General features: G+C 39.0%; 1 protein-coding gene across 1 annotated transcript in view; it reads left to right on the top strand.

The window, feature by feature from the left end:
* LOC149169183 (callose synthase 3-like) overlaps positions 1-18075 on the top strand; it is a 452496-nt gene that overhangs the window by 150452 nt on the left and 283969 nt on the right. The window contains exons 10-12 of the mRNA XM_089428597.1: positions 8643-8780; positions 8926-9002; positions 9103-9190. Coding sequence (XP_089284723.1) covers positions 8643-8780; positions 8926-9002; positions 9103-9190 — 303 coding nt within the window. The remainder of the gene's footprint in view (positions 1-8642; positions 8781-8925; positions 9003-9102; positions 9191-18075) is intronic.

Genomic DNA, 18075 nt, shown 5'->3' with positions numbered 1-18075 from the left:
CTTTTGAAATGAGCATAAATAGATTATTGTTTCTTTATGTGTGTGTATTTTGGAAAAAAAAAATCTACATCATGATCTTTTTCATTATAAATATAGTGATATAATTTTATTTTTTTTCTCCATGAAAAAACTGTAATTTTATTACTCGCATCAAAATTACATTCTGTATATGCTGAAGCACATTCAGAAGATAGCCGCATGGCCAACAAAACCAAGCATAAAGCTCCAATATACAGTTCCTCAATAGAGAAACCCCAAAGGTCCACACAAAAAAACAATACAATAGGGTCAGAACCCCCTAGTACAAACATAATTAAGCTCAAAGGCCCCCAATAAAATCCCAAAAGGGAACCAACCATTTAACAGGGCAAACCCAGATGTACAAAAAAGGCCCATGACTCCAACCAAGTACTAGCAAAAAACCCAAAACGCAGAGCGACCCATGATTAAGGACGCCGAACAACAAAAGCGACAAACCAAGACCGACGAAAGCAAAGAGATGCAGTGGCAGATGAACCAACCCTCACCAAAACGTGGTGGCAACATGCAAGAGCCACACCAGAAACACTAGCCAAAGGCAACACCACAAACCTGGAAGAAAGAGGAAGCAACAACACGAAAACAAGGGCTGCGAAGACTAGGGATCGAGCCTTCGAGCCCTTGCCCCCATTAATGTCGAAACCTCCCATGAAAATGCAACGACAACAACAAAACGACAGTGACAAAAAAAAGAGGATGTTAGCTATTGACGATACTGCAAACCAAGTCAAAAGAAAAACTAACCACACGAAAACACAAATAGTAGAGACTAAACTTCAAACTTCCAAACTTCCAACTTCCAAACTTCCAACTTCCCCTTAATATAATCAATAGTAATTTAACCCTCATAAAATAATTTTTAACGAAATCACAAATTTTTATTATCTAAATTATAATTTTGATTATATAAATAAATTCAATCCATCTTGAATTATATAAATTTCGAATAGAAAATTTCAAATTTTTATTTTATATAAATTTAATAACTCGAATCCACAATTTCAACAACTTTTCACTAAAATTTTGTATAAAATTAATAAAAATATATCATATCCACTTCGAAATCAAAATTTGCAAAAAGGGCTTGCCATTTGGCGAATTTGGCTTCTCCAGGCTTTTGATATCTTTATTAAGCACCTTCCTAAGGGCAGATGCATCTGTCCTGAAAAGAAATGGTTTATTGACCAGATGGATCTCGAATTTGTCGATGCTATTCCATGCTGCTTTCACCTCTTTTCCTATAGTAGAATATCTTTTCTAAGTGGGGTTCCATGTTCCTGAAGCGAACTGGATAACATGTTCTTCATTGTCTTTTTTCTGTTTTAATATACCCCCCCATCCGATGTTGTTGGCATCGAATTCTACAATCTTATAAGCTGCATCATCAAATATATACAGTATGGGAAGGTCTCTGACCTTGGCTTTAATCTTTTGAACTACTCTGGTATGGAGTGGAGTCCAAGGTGCAGGATTTTTGCGCAGCCTCTGATTTAATAAGCTTTTGTCCTTGGCGCAGTCTTGATAGAAATTACTTACGTAATTTAAACAACCAAGAAATCTTTGTAGCTGTGTCTTGTCTGTAATGATGTCTGGAAATTTGTTAGAGAATTCCAGAGCATGTTTTTGCAAGGAGTTTTCGCCATTGAATATAGTATGGCCAAGAAATTTAATGGAAGTCTGAAAGACTTCGATTTTCTTTTTGCTTAATACAAGACCATTCCTTTTTATTGTATTTACAAAGGTCTGTATATGTTTAAAATGATCTTGCAAATTTTTTGAGAAAATAATTATATCATCTATATACACAATCAGCCGATCGAAGAAAGGTTTAAATATAGAGTCCATCACCTTCTGGAACTTGGATGGTGCATGCTTTAGGCTAGAAGGCATCACATTCCATTCATAATGTCCGGCTGGGACACTGAACGTTGTTTTGAATTTATCCTTCTCTGATATAGCAACTTGCCAAAATCCTGATTTAAGATCGAACTTGGAAAATATTTTTGCTCCTGCTATTCTACTTATCAGATCTCTTTTGTGGGGAATCAGATATGTATTATCTGCTAGTACTGAGTTTAAAGGCTTTAATTGATGACTAGCCTTGTGATGCCTCTGATTTTTTCTGCTCTTTTATTTACATAGAACCGATAACAATTCCACGGGCTCTCTAATTCTCTGATCAATTTCTTACTCAACAGATTCTTGATTTCTTGTTTGCAGAGCTCACGATATTCCTTGTTCATCAGAATTGCCTTACTTTTACATGGCTTACCTGTATCTTTTGTTTTATAGGGCAATTCAACAAAATATTGCTTTCTATGCCAAAAAGCATCTGGATCTTCTGCACAACACTCTTTCTCTATTTGTGCCTTTAATTCTGAAATCTTCTTTTGTATTGTTGGTAAATGTAGTTGTTGTGAGATATGAATGGTAGATTTCAGATCTTTTAGATCTGTTAGCTTTGATTCAACTTTCTTTAGATCTTCCATAATCTGAACCATTGTTGAGACTCGTGGAGCTGAGACATATGGTAATTTAATTTTTCTTGGGCCATTTGAGGAGGTAGGAAGAGTAATAAAATATCCACCCTTATTCTTTTTTGTTCTAAATGAATCATGTGGTTTAACAACAACAAAAAATATGTTACCTAAAATACAATCAATAGAGATGTCAACAACTGCAAATTTTAATTTTATGCAGTGATTATCAAAGTAGATAGATGCCTTGGGAATTTCATACTTTAGCGTTTTACTTCCCAAGCCAATAACTTTTCTTTCTGATGTCATCCAATATTTAGCAAGGATCACTTTTGTATTTAAAATATTTACGTCTGCTCCAGAAATCAATAAGAGTAGTCAATTTGAACCTCTGTCCCTGTATGCAAATATTTATTTGTACATGATGTTGCTGGTATTCGATCCTCATTTCCTGAAAACCGGAAGCAATATCTTTTCTTCCTTCATAAATTTGTACATTTGGCTTGTAAAATTCTTCTGTATCATATTCTTCTATAGGATCTGCTTCATCAATGGATTTTCCTTTTTCTAATCTCACAATCTGAGATTTAAGAATAGAAATTTCAGATTTGAGATTGTGAATTTCATGACTTACCTCCCCCAAGGTAAGCGCGCAAACCTTATCCTGTTGTTGATGCCTTTGGAATGATTTTGCATTCTCATCATAAGAGGCGTCAATGAAGAGTGTCTTTTTTGAAGAACTTCTGCTGGAAGATTTCATTTGGTCCATGAAGGCTTCCATAAGGCGATTCTTCATTTCTCCTTCTTCCATAGCTCTTATTTGGGACAAGATTTTTATCTCATCTTCTTTTGTTTGTACCATAAGAATTTTCTCTTTGTATTTCTCTGGCTGTATATCTTCATCAGAATATTCATTAGAAATTTCAAATTCAGAAGAGAAAATACATTTACAATTTTCAGAGTCTAAACAATCACAAGCATTTGCATAAAAATTTAATTCTTCAACTTCTTCTTCTGAAGTATATACAGAACTAGAACTTTCAACAGGTGAGTCAAGCAACTATTGCTGTTGAATCTGGGGTTGTTCTTTGATCACCATATTGGGGCAATGATCAGTTTTATGATTTCTAGACCCACATCTCATGCAAAGATACTGAGCCTCTGTTTTTGGAGTTTTTAATGGAGGCTGAGATTTCTTGCCTCGATTTCTTTTTGATTCTTCACCTAATGGACAATTATTTGCAGTATGTCCATTTTTGCCACACAACCAACATGTCAATTTATTCCATTTTTCTTGCTTGGCACTATGCAGGTGAATGTCAGATGGTTTATAATAATGTGTCTTAGGGACATATTTGTAATATTCCTTCCTTTAATGCTGTCGAAAAGATCAGCCTTTCGACTTAAAGTTTTTTCTGGTTGATAAATTCTTTTCTTTCTTGGCACGTTTCTTGATTTTTCTCCTTTTTACTAATGGATCATCAAGAGATAACCCATACTTGCTGCACAATGATTTGCTGTCAAGGAATCTGGACAACTTTTCTAGAGACTTATTAACTTTCGAGCTTGTGCAAAGACCAACCAGAGCTTTAGTAATAATTGAATATATTTGTCCCCATGTGTAAGACTCAAAAGGCATTTGAAAAAATTCTTGCATTCTGAGATAGTCAACGAACTTGGAAGGAAGTGCTGCAAGATAAACTTGCTTCCATAACAAATTCTTTGAGTCTTTGACTTCATAGATTCTCTGCATCCAATCTCGATGGAAGTCTTCATATTGGGATATTTTATTGCACTTGAGATTCATTAAAATAATCTCATGCTTATCGGCTATTTCAGCCTCAGAACCACACCAGTGCTCAACAATCATGGAGGTCAAGGCTCCAATCATGATACTCTGTACTGTCCCATCTGAATTATGAATTATGTTTCCTTGCTCATCCTTGAGACGCTGTTCTTCCATCTGTTTAATTAAAGTAGGAGAGGATTATGTTTCCCACCATTTTGATAGTGTGCCTGTGAAACACTGGATAATTGTTTTGCAGGCTTCTACCTCAGTTTTTCCTCTTAGACACATAAGTTTATATTTGGTAAACATCATGTCTACCATTTGTCTTATCTGGCCGACACTGAGGTTATCTATAGTCCATTCCCTATGAGAATCAGGGAAGAAAGTGTGGGTTTCAGGCAGTTTGCCTTTTCCTCTGATATTAGGTGTTGAATATCTGCTGTACTGACTTTCCAAAGGCTCATATATAGGCATAACTTCTGGCTCTTTTTCCTCGTCCTTAAACATACTTGCTATAGAAATATGTTCACTTGGAGTTTCAACTTTTTCTGGTTCTTGGGATGCAATTTCTTTGGGGAATAAAAAAGGAAACTTGTCGACTGGCTTGACAGGATCTTGAATACGGACACTTGCTTTATGCAAAATAGAAGACGAAACTAGTTTTTCTGTTTTGGATATAGGTAATTGATTCATCTTTTGTACTAGTGCATTTATTTGTCCAGATGCAGAACCAATATGTTCTACCATTTTGTCTTCAACATTCTCTAGCTTTATTAGAGATTCTCTAACATATCCTCTAATTACTGAAGTAGAATTTTGAACATTATTCAAGGAATTATTTACAGAATTTAAAGAAACTTGGATAGTATCAAATTGTTCTTTGACCTCTTTGGATTTGGCCATGTTCATTTCAAGAACTTTCACAACTGTGTTTGTCCAATTCAGTTGTTTAGAAGTTTTATGTATTCTGCCATCAGTACCAAATGCACTGTCATCCTTTAATACTAATGGTATTGCTTTAGTAGAATTTTGTCCTTCTCCAAGCACTATGCCTTTGTATGGAGGAAAAGTTGTAAGTGTTTCAATTTTAAGGCCATCTAGTGCTATCCAAGAATGTTGAGATGAAGTGGATGCATTAGTCATTAAAATCATTTTTTGCTTTCTCTTTTCTAACCAAACATAGAATGAGATCCATGTGTTAGTATAATCCATGTGGTTTTTCCATTTTTGAGACAATTTTATTTTCTCAGAAATAGAATGACTGAAACCAAATTCTTTTGCTTTAGGATTTGTAAAAAGATCCCAATTCAACATGGCTTTCATCCATTTAGCAAGGACTTTATTTTTCAGACATCCATCCATTAAAGTAAAGAATCTGTGCATCTCCATGACTGCTGGCTTTTTGCAGTCATCCGGAACAGAACCAAATCAACAATCTGGTATAAGGCCATTAGCTTGCTCAAGATAACCAAGACCATATCTCGGTTTGGCTGGTCTCATTACTGAAAACATTTGGGTTAACCTCGGATTTTCATTTTCCAAAATAGGAATCTCATGCATCATTAAAACATGCTCTGACTCATGGAATGGAACTTCTAAGCACTTAGGATTAAGACATGGATTGACTGAAGTTGTATGTGGGGCTTCACCAGTTCTAGGATGATGGTTCTCATAGATTACCAAATCTGCAAGTTGACTTAAAATCACTAGACACTGACACTTTGGACATTTAACTTCTAGGGAATTTTTTTTTACCAGATTAATTCAAACAATAAAATATGTTTGCAAGTATTTACCACAGAAGTTGTGCAAGCGGTGTCAAAAAGACTTACGGGTGGCATTCCCTTCCGTCCGCAATACATTAAATTTATCACCTCCACTGCCGAAAAATAAGATCCTTGCATGAATCTTATAGATGAACCAAGCACGAGAGACATGTCGACAATGGCTTGCGTATAGTGCTCAGAGCTATCTGTGTCGCTTACTGCACACACAAATGAAAATGTGCGCTCCTCTTTTGGCCGTAAGATTTACCGTCCACTGATTAGTGCTTTTCTGTGCATTATCAAGTAACAGGACCTAGTGCCATGTGATGTTTGGCAGGTTGATCCACGTATACCCTGATGGGCGCTGACTCGGATCCCTGACTTCCTTCGCTGCGTGGTTGCTCTGGCATTGGCGCCGCGAAGCACTACGAACTCCTTCCGTTTGGGTTTTGGGTTAATGTGTATAGCTGCATGGTTGCTTTGGCATTGGATCCGCGAAGCTATGAGAGCCCTTGATCATGGTAAGTCTTAATTGTTCAGCGGAGGCCTTGGTAACCATCCCCTAAAGTCTCCAGAAATGTCTAGCAGAGCTTCAAGGATATCCTCGTCGAGCCCTTTTTAAAATTCCCGCGGAAGGGGTGGGGTTTTCATATCGATGCTCATCCAATGGCTACCGCAACTGCCGCTAGCTCCGACATCATTTATTCTTGAGGAGTGCATGTATTGCCCCCCTCTTGTTCCATTGTAATGAAGTGATTCTGGTTCGATACGAGAGCTTCAACTTCGGGCTAGCACTTTTGTTCGAACAATGAGGATTCCGCCATAGATAAAGGGACTATGAACCTTTTCACCAGGCTCTGTTAGTAGAAGAAACTGACGGTACATTTGAGTTCGAACCTGTTCTCGGTGTCCATTGATCCTCTATGAAGTTAAAGGTCACCTTCATGTGTCGCCGTTGAAGAATGTGGTCGCGGTAGTGGCTTCTATGCAAGTTGGGGTTTCATAATGCATGGTAAACATGCGGCACCAACAGTTGGCTCCAACTTGGGGATAGTATCCCCTGTTGGAGTGCGAAGAACTCCAACAGTTGGCTCCATCTTGGCCATAGTATCCCGCTGGAGTGCTGAGAACTCCAGATTCCCTGGTTTGCATACCTGCATTCAGCAACACTTCATGGATTTGTGGATTTACAAAACACAGGAGGGCCTTGTGATGTAATAAACTGACTGGAGATGTCTCAACAGAAACCTTTGAGGTGCGGAAAATATTGGTCATAACAATATGAACATTTTGTGGACCGTCAGAGATCCCTTCAATCATGTTCAAAAGAAGAGCAACGAAAAAACTACGGGGAGCCTCTCACATGGACTAGCTCAGCGTCGCGGCTCAGTTGACTGCATGAACTTTCATCTATCACACAGACGAAACAGAGGCTAAACGGACTGCACGAAATGCATTGGAAACAAGAAGACAGAATATACTATTACTTTATCGGGTGAATGATTGGACCTATTTAAGAAAACCAAACTCCTATCCTACGATGTACAAGCTGGACCGACTTCCAAGTTCTGAAAGAAGGTTTCGGTTGTTGCCCATTCACAAGCAAGTGTGTTTTCTCACCATCCAAAATTTTCACATAAAAGCATATTCTTCCTCGCCGCATTGTCAATCAAGAATGGACCTAACCATATATGATCAAATTCCTTATGATCCCCTGGATTCTAGTGCCTCTCTTCCTGTAGCAGGACTAAGTTTCCTTGCTGGAAGTTCCTTTGCCTTGGTTTTCTATCAAACGCTTGCTTTACTCTGCCCTGGTGACTTGCAAATTTCTCAAAGGCAGCCCTTCTCCCTTCATCTAACTGAAGCAATTAATTAATCCTGGGTCACAAAGAATTAGTTTGAGCAGTGAAGTTCTGGAGAAGTTTGTACACTGATAATTTGAGATGAAAACCCATTTTAATCTCAAATAATTAAGAGCTACCTTTATACAATCAATGGTGAAATGGGTTTTCACAGGCTTCTAATTATTACACCCAAACTTGTGTGTCAAAAAGACACAAAATCGTATATAAATTACATCTTAAACATCATAGGATCCTGTTTAGCAAGAAATGGTATGGACTAGTCTCGTAATCACGATAAAGCTATGCTGTAAACACCACACGCTGTATCTAGCCATCCCAATAAAAAAGTTCTGTCATCCCTTATCCATCACTTATGGTGGATTAAACCAATTCAAATCCAAAAGTTTGAATCGTAATGATTCCTGAGGTTAGTTACGGTATTATAATCCATGTATGCTGATATGTGCATGTATGCCAGAGGGGAACAAAGGCATGGGTGGTTATCCAGGGAAAACTCACAATATTGTGGCCGGCTTACAACTAGTTATTAACCTTTTTTATCCAATTTCAGCAAAATATTCAAGCAAATATAGCAAATAGACAATCCTAGCAATCCTACTGTTTTATCTTGATTGCCAATATCGTCACATATTCGGTCGGAACTCCATATGTTTTCTCCAAGTCCCCTTGCATATTCAATTTCTTATGCGACTTTGAATTTTTGCAGATGGCACATGAACTCGATGGGATGTTAGGTGGCAATGTGACCGCTGTTACCGGGGAAAATATAAAGCCAGCATATGGTGGCGGGAAAGAATCCTTCCTTAAAAAAGTTGTTACTCCTATTTATAGCGTTATTTCAAAGGTACTTGGCATCTGCTTGTACTTTTACATTCTCTTGATTATGTATTTCTCTATAATCATGTGCAGTTGATACATATACCTTGACATTGTATGCTCTCTCTCTATATAGATCTTGAAAGTAAGGGTTATTTGTCTTTTCTGTATAGGAAGTCAAGACTAATAAAGAAGGGACAGCCAAACACTCGCAATGGAGAAACTACGATGATCTGAATGAATTTTTCTGGTATGGAAGATATGTTGCAACATGCTGGCCAGAATTTATACACATTCGAGTTTTGCTATAATTGAATGCTATGCTAAAGCATGACTGTCTTCATTAACAGGTCAGTTGATTGTTTCAGCCTAGACTGGCCAATAAGTGAAGATGCAGCATTTTTTAATGTACCGAGTGAAAAAGATTCACCCATGAAGGTAACAACAATTGTCAATATTTTTATATTCATGAACAATATCTTCGGATCATAACGTATTGGGAATAGCCTAAGATTCTTAACAGCAATTAAGTAATACGGTCCCATAAGATGAGATCCTAACAGTGATGCAGAAAAAAAGTAGTAGAACAGTTAAGATATGGGTCTGTTTATTTTGAGTCGAGAATTTGTCCATTAATAAAACAAGAAAACCATAATACAACATGTCATAGCTGGAGGATTTTTGGTTTGGCAAAGGATCAAGATTGTATCCAAGCAAAACTTTTGTTAGTAGGAAATTTGTTGCTTGCATATCTTATTTTCCTAGTAAACCTATATTTCTCCAAGTCCGTCCTTTCTTCCTCCTTTATTACAGAAGAGTGAATTCATTTATGCATTCAAACTTATATTTTAAATATTATTTGTATAACCAGTCTCTGTACCATCCCTATACACTAAATCTGTTAAAAATAGACGTTTTAGCCTTTTTCCCCGTCAGCAGTGATTTTTAAGAATAGAAAGTTTGAGTTGTCTAATGTGCATAATCCAAGTGCCATAGGGTTTTTCAGAACATTGAATTTATTTATGCATTCAAACTCACATTTTAAATAACAAGAAAATCACAATCTCACCCAAAAGTATATTGCCATATTCGCCGGTGCCAATCTATTATAGCTTGGTCTCGTTGCACTCTACAACCACAACTTCATATACATACAAGATAAATAGATCAGCGTGCAATTCGGCCTATTGGGATTCTAAGGGGAGATTGGTGATGCCTCTTGGTTAGACCGGGATACCTTGAGTGAGGGGATAAAGCATGCCCAACAACAAGCCTACCATGTGGCAGAAATATCCATATTCATTACCATTTGATATTAATTTCGCTTACCGATGTAATATCAGCTCATATTGTCCAGATATTGGGTACACCAATGTAAATGGTACTTTAAATATTCGATTTTTTAACCTTTTTCTGGTTAGGTTTTCTGATTCTCCGAAATTTAGAAGAATTATGTAAATTGCAAATATTAGTTGTTAAAAGTATATGTTATGAATGCTTCAAGGGTTTTTAGGAGCAGTGAATCTATCTCTACATTCAAAAAAACAATTTGGGTAATGGAAATGTGTATTTTCATCGACAATCATGTGGCATAATTCCTTCCGGTATGGTTCCCCCACAAAAAAAGTTAAATATTTATATATCTACCATCATTCATACTTAATGTATATCATCACGATCAGCTACTGGTATGACACCTTTCATACTTACCAAATCATATATCACCTTTCATATTAACAACTTGTTTGGTGAGTCTTCACAACCCATACAATATGTTTGTAACTTTCCACTACACTCTTCATATTGTCATCCCTTGCAACTCTTTTCATAATATTTACAATTTCAAATCCCAATCCATATATAGGTAGAGCAAATGCAAGGCAGGAATTATAGCTCAAAGTGATGCTATAGAAGAATGTTTATGTGTATCTATGAATTAGATGTCAAAAATGCAGCAATTAAAGGTCTTCTGGCTTGTGCCTTAGCTAGTGAAGACCTCAAATTGTCGTTCTCCTAGTATGAGTGCAAGCTCATGAGTTAGACTTTAGTAGGATGAGTTATTTCCAGTTTACTGAAATAATCATCGAGTTAGCATGCGTAGAGTTGGAGCTTCAGTTAAGTGGAGTCTTCATGAGTTTGATTACGAAATGAGGCCCACTTACAAGTTCAGTTAGAGCAAGTTAGTCTTCAGTCTTGATTGAAGGAAGAACGAGTTAGTCTCCAGTGTTGATTGGATAAAGGACAAGTAGAACTCTCAATTAGCTCTCAATTAGAACTTGACTTCTAAAACCGAACTGGGCCTCCTTGCATGTTCGAATTGGGTCTATAAAGAGGAGGACAAAGGAAAGCACATCATAATTTTTGTAGTTTTAAGGAGCTGGTGTCCTAAGAAATAGGAGTCAGGAACTGTGCAAGGAAATAGGAGGACTTGTGCTAAGAAATAGGAGCTAGACTTGTGCTAGGAAATAGGGGGTTTGCGCAAGGAAAGAGGAGCAGGATCAAGCAAGAGGCAGGGGTAGGGGAACAATTGTGTGCCTGAGGGTTGAAATCAAGCAGTGATCAAAGCAAGCCGAGATCAATTGTATCAGCTGAGATTTGTGAGAAGAACACTTTCTTAGAGAGAAATTACTTTGTAATAGATCCAATTGCTCAAGAACAATCAATAAAATACCACGTCAAGGAAGCAGGTTTTCTCTGTTGGGTTTCCTGAGAAACCAAGGTTGTCTATTTGTGTGCATGTGTTTTTATCTGTGGTGTTTTATTCTGCTGCTTCTAGCTTGTTATGAAACTCCGTATCTCGGTGAAAGTAATTTGGTTTCAGTTGCCTAGTTTTCAATAATTCACTAAGCAGCTGCAGAGTTTCATGGAAATTTAGCATTAGATATCAATTCTTTGATGGTATTTTTCCATGAATCAAGTGTCAATTCTTTCACAACATTTTTCTTTAATGTTCTCATTGATTCTTTTTGTTCAAAGTATGATTTAATAGTCAAGTTTGAAAGCTAAGTTGATGCAGTATATGTGGAAGTAAATTAATTTTATAGCAAAATCAACTTTTCTTCAAATACATATCTGGTTAGAATTCGACAAAAAATTCAAGGATGATCAAAGATCCACCATGATCTAAATTCTATACATGATGTAACGGTGCCCCCAAGGATTTTTCCCAAATATGAATTGGTCTCAGTCATTAACATATCCATCAAACGTTTGGATCAACTAAAACTATAACATCCTATTATTGCTAAATTCTAAGCACTAACAAGTTGTTAATATGTAATGATGCCCAAAATTCCAAAGGATTTATTAAAATAGTTATTTTCATGGAGAAAAGCACGTTAAAGTGTTATGATGGTATGGAAATGGCTGCCACATGATCTATTTAGTCCTTATGCATGTTCCCTTAGGTTGGCCATTTTTAAAAGTGGGGGCTACTGCCATAAGTATGCATGTTGTCTACCGTATCCCTATATTTTTTTTTTTGAAATGGTCGGTTGCTATATATTATATTCTGAAAAAAAAACGGGGATGTAGAATCCTCTTGTACATAGATTTCGCAGACTGAGAGGAGGCAAGGGGTTTACAAAATGAGGCTGCCCCCTTGATCCTTAGATTACTTTTTTTCCTACTACTGCTAGAGATAGCGCTAGTATAGATTCTGATAAAGGAAGATAACAAAAAAATACATTTGAATTTCATTCAGTCAATCATTATGTGTTGAATGTGTCTAGCTGTTGATTTTTCTGGCTTCTCATCTTTGGCTCCATGATGTGCACTGGAGGAGCTGGTGGCGATGGTGTTCTTTTCCAGCCAGAATTTCAGAGTGGAGAGCGATTCCTCGACATGGCCACAGCGGTTTGAGAGCTGCTCAAATTGCTCTTGGAGGGAGGACACCCTATGATTGAAAAGCTGGATTTCTGCTTTATATTTCTCGGTGTTGATGCGGTCCTATTCATAAAGTCTCCTACTGTGCTCATCAAGGCGCCTGTCGTGCTCTTCTAATCTTGCAGCAAGCAGACCCTCTTTTTCCTCTATCAGTGACTGCTGAGTCCTTATTTCTTCAAGCTCAGCTTGAAGGTCGGCACAATGTAAGCAATCCTCACTGCGCGCCATAGGAAGGAAGATAATAAGGGAAAAGAGTCCAGAAGGCGGGAGAGAATAGAGAGATGATGAATTTGCTGTCTTGAAGACGGAGATTGGAGTCGCTGTAAGGGGAGAAAGAAATTCCCGCTTCCTGAGCGACAAGGGTAGGGGGTAGATTGGGCGGGGAATAGGCGCGCAAGCCAGGGAGGACCAGGAGACAGCGGGAAAAGGGGCAGATGGGGCTGAGGGGTGAATAAGAGAAGAGAACGAAGGAGAAGAGGGAGGATGGAGCAGGGGAGGTATGCAGAAGGGTCGAGAGGAAGGTATTGAAGGCGGCTGGCAGAGACGATGGGGGGAGAGCGAAGAGAGCAGGGATGGTGGAACGGTTAGACGAGCCACCCCGCAGAGACGGTTCTTGAAAAATACCACAACAGAAGTTAGAGTGGAGTTAAACAAAGCAAAGTGAGACAATACCAGAGACTGGTTTCTTCTGAAATTCTGAGCAAGAGCGCCTGCGTCAAGCCGATGTAGCTGCTCTTTTGGATAACCTTGAATGACAACTCTTGGCCTGCTTCTGCCCATATTTAAAGAGTAAAGCCAACTATAGACAGAATGCCTAGCTGGAGCCGGACCCTCGGAAGTGATGAGATATTTTTCAAAATCTGTTATGCGATCTTCAGTTGTAGTGTTTTCGATCTTCAGGCCAGCGCTGTAATGATTTGTTTTCCTTGGATGGTAGATTATTCTTTGGGTCGATGCTTGGATTAGACTGCTTGTGCATTTCGTGCTTTCTGCAAATTGTCCTGGTGCTGTAGAAGCCATGCCCTTCGCGCACTTGATGGACCTGCGAATCTGGGCAATGTCAGGCTTTCCCTGAGTCATGGCAGGGGATGGAAGATATCTCTTTTGTTGTGCCTCAACGCACCTTCATGTTTTCCAACTGCGTTATTCGCATGCTTATCTGCTGCCATGTTGAGCGTGCGAAGGATGTGGTAAAATTTGATGTTTTCAAAAGATTTGAGGAGGAGTTTAATACGTCGAATATGTTGCTGGAGGCTACTGTTCGGAGATCTCTGATTATGATTCATGAGACGAATAATTATAGAAGAGTCTCCAAATACTAATGCTTTTCTAATACCCAGATTTTTTAATTGCAACAAACCTTGGTAGAGAGCTAAGGCCTCTGCAATGTTGTTTGTTTTTTTCCCCAGGCTCCATTCATAACTGCAGATTTCTTCCCCTGATTCGTTTAATATTACTCCTCCCGCTCCTGCTGGTCCTGGGTTGGACTTTGAAGCACCATCGAAGTATAAGATTGGACAATTGATGCTCTGGATCCAACTCTTATAGTCCTGGGTTGGAAGTCTAATTTCCCACTCTCTGATCTGATCCTGTTGCTGTCTATCAGTTCTCTGGGTATCCTGCTGATGACCTGGTTGACCTAGAATATGCCTGATAACTGATCTCTCTTCAACTGAGTAATCGGCTGCTTTAATTTTTCCTGTGTATTTTGCTGCAATTGTCTCTTGCGCCAAGATGTGAGCTTTGTTGCATGTCATCCGGACATTGCTCTCTTTGTTTCGGAAGATTTTTTTGTTTCTAGTGAGCCAAATTTTCCATAAAAGATTGTGAGGTATGATAGCCCATATTCTTTTGACAATCTTGCTCCTCTTATCTTTCCATGGGCAGTTCCTTTTCCATTCTTGAATTGCCTCTGCAATGTTCTGCTGGGGTTGCCATTTTATATTGCCCAAGTTGGACAAATTGGTCCAGCATCTCTTCGCGAAGGGACAATCAAGGAACAGATGATGGATGGTTTCCTCTGCTGAGCAACAGTTGAGGCAAATTGAGGGTCCATTGATCCCTCTCTTTCTTAAATTTTCGGAAGTGAGGACTTTGCCCTTTAACAACAGCCATATGAAAAATTTAACTTTGGGGATGGCCTCGGATTTCCAGATTGTTCTCCATTGGTTCCAAATAGGGGACTGATAGGTGCTGTTGCAGATATATTGGTAGCCAGACTTGATGGTGTAGCTTGAGCCCGTGGGATCCCATCGAAATCCGTCTGCTGCTCCTTTTTTGATGGGTGCTCTGTTCTGGAGATTTTTTTGAAGGATTTGGAAGCTTGGTTCTAGATTTGAGGGGATGATTGGAAATTCCCAACTAATCCAAGCTCCTGTATCTGCGTCCCATTTTGATATTTGATCAAGTCTCTGAATGCCTTTACTATTGAGATGGAGAATGAAAGGAATGGCTTCTTCAATAGTGTTTAGAGGTTGTAGACCCATTATCTTATCAGTGGCATAATTAATACTGTCCCCTCCCCCAGGGATTTTTGAGATGTTTTGATTGAGGATGGGAATTGTTTTCTTGCAGAGATGCCAAATTTTAGTGGAGTCTCTGCTGGGAATGTCAATTTCAAGAAGTTTTTGCCTTTTGTCTGTAAGGTATTTGCTTTCTATGACCTGTTTCCACCAAGCTTTTGGCTCATTAATTAGCCTCCAAGCCATTTTGATCCCAAATGCTAAATTTAGGATTTTAGGGGCTCTAATTCCCAGACCACCTCTATCTTGAGATTGGATTACGCTTTTCCAACTGACCAGATTGAATCTATTTTTTTCTTTTTTCCCTCCTTGCCATAAGAAATTGCGGAGGGCAGTTTCCAGCTTGTGATAGAATGTGGCAGGAGCTTGGTAAAGAGTAAATCGATATAGAGGTAAGGAGGATATACCTGATTTGAGCAGAATTAGTCTGCCCGCTGGATTAAGCCATTGAGTTCCCCATTGCTGGATCTTCCTTTTGACTTTGTCTATTATTTCATTCCAGGTAGCAGCTTTTAAAGAACCCAGGGTGATCGGCATCCCCAGGTAGGTGAAGTGATCCCAGTTTGCTTTATAGGCAACTCCAAAGATATTAGCTATGCTGTGAGCAGTTTGATTGGAGATATTCCATCCATAGATGCAGCTTTTTTGGAAGTTGACCTCTCCCCCTGAGTACTCCATGAATTGATCGAGAAGGGTCTTGAAGCGCCTTGCTATGGTAGTGGAAGCTCCTCCAATGAGCAGAGTGTCATCAGCAAACTGAGAGTGATTGATGTTCTTTACTCCGTTTCCAAATTTGATACCAGAGATGAGGCCAACTCTTCTGTTGTGATCTAGAGTACTGCTGAATGATTCAGCCATAATAATAAAGAGATAAGGGGAAAGAGGGCAGCCTTGCCTTAACCCTCTTGAGGATTGAAATGCTTCACAAGGGCGCCCATTTATGAGAGGCGAAATCCAGGGACCTGAGATACAAGCAGCAATGGTGCTAATGAAGGCAGAATTGAATCCCATTTTCCTCAAGACAGCAAACAAGAAGGAGTGTCTTACTCGATCAAAGGCATTGGCTAAATCAAGCTTAAGAACAAAACCTTTCTCTTGCCTTGATGTGCTGGAATGAATAGCTTCTTGGACCAAGGTGATGGTGTCATGGATTTGCCTGTTTGACATGAAGCCTCCTTGGTTCTCGGATATAAGGGAAGGAAGAAGGGGTTGGAGTCTAGTAGCTATAATTTTTGTGAAGATCTTGTAAGAGGAGTTACACAATGAGATTGGTCGAAACCTGGAGAAGGAAGTGGGGCGGTTTTCCTTGGGAATGAGGGCAAGGAAAGTCGAGTTTGTGAAACCCCCCATTTTCCCTTTTCTTTGAATTCCCCTCATCATCTTTGCAAGGTCTTTTTTAATCAAGTACCAATGATCCCTGTAAAAATTGATTGGGAACCCGTCTGGACCTGGAGACTTGTCTGGTTGCAGGGTCCAGATGGCTTTTCTGATTTCCTCCTCTGTTATTTCCCGATTTAGACTGTCATTCTCCTCTGGAGAGATTCTTTCCGGAAGATGCTGTAAGAGCGCCGAATAGTCAGCTTCTACTTGATTTTCCGTGAGGAGGCTTTTGTAATGAAGGGAGGCAGCTATTTTGATGGATTCTTGGTCGTTATGTTGGCTGCCTTGGCTATCCATTATAGTATTTACATTGTTTCTTGTTTTTCTGGCAGTGGCTTGCTTGTGGAAGTAAGCCGTGTTTTTGTCACCTTCTTTCAGCCATAGTTGTCTCGATTTAATTCTCCACTTAATTTCTTCCGCTCTCTTGATTTGCATTAGCTGCCCTTGAACTTCCCATTCTTTACTTTTCAGCTGATGGGTGAATCCATGATCTTCTATTTGTTTTTGGATTTCTTCCAAGTCCTGCTGTATTTTTTTCCTAATTTTTTCTGGCTCTTGATAGCTGACTTTTGCCCAATCCTTGAGAGCTTTCCTTGTATTTCTGATTTTTGTTTCCCATATATGGCTTGGAGAGCCTTCTACATGATGCTTCCAGGTTGCTTCTATGATGGCTTCGGCCTCAGCGTTGTCTCTCCACAAAGGATTGTACCTGAACGGAATTGGTCCCAATTGAGAATGGGAGTCCAGCGTTAAGAGAATGGGAAAGTGGTCTGAAGTTGTGGCACTGAGAATTTTTGTGTGGGCTGCAGCAAAGAAGGAAAGGAGGGAGACATTAACCAAAATTCTGTCCAATCTTTCCATAATATTGCCTGGCCCCAACCTTCTGTTATTCCAAGTGTATTTTCTATTTTTTGGGATGATATCCATCAGTTCATGTTCGGACATTATCACTTCCATCTGTCTTCTGAAGGGGTCGGAGGTGAAATTACCCCCTCTTTTCTCATTCGCATGGAGGACTAAATTGAAGTCTCCAGCTAGAATGACATTTGTGTTCTGCTCATTGTCTAGATCTTCCTTCAATTCCTTCCAGCACTGTTCCTTTTCTCGATAATGATTGGGGATATAAACATTATAAATGATGAGGTCACAGCTCTCTTCTTTGTTACTAAGATCAGTTCTTACCCAGTTTTGGTTGAGGACGGAAGACTTACAGTCCCAGTACTGATTGTTCCACATGGTTGTAATTCCTCCAGATGCTCCTCTGGAGTTGCTACTGGCCCCTGAGAAGTTTTTTTGGGCATCTACAGTTCTTTGCATTTCGCTCTGACTTTGTTTGGTTTCCTGAATCAGAACAATTTCAGGTCTTTCTGTTTGAAGAAGATCTCGTAGGGCAGCTGATTTAGAGGGGTGCCCCATACCCCTACTGTTCCAAGATAGAAGCTTCATCATGAGGCATTCGAGCGAGGAGGTGCTCGCCTCTCATGGTCTTTTCCTGCTGTTTCTTTTTCTTGGGATCCTGTAATGAAAGAATCCATA

The sequence above is a fragment of the Pinus tabuliformis genome, chromosome 4_2 (assembly GCF_031772625.1).
Source record: "Pinus tabuliformis cultivar Carrire ecotype Pingquan chromosome 4_2, CPIR1, whole genome shotgun sequence".
Lineage (NCBI taxonomy): Eukaryota > Viridiplantae > Streptophyta > Pinopsida > Pinales > Pinaceae > Pinus > Pinus tabuliformis.
This window is presented reverse-complemented; position numbering and strand designations above follow the sequence as displayed.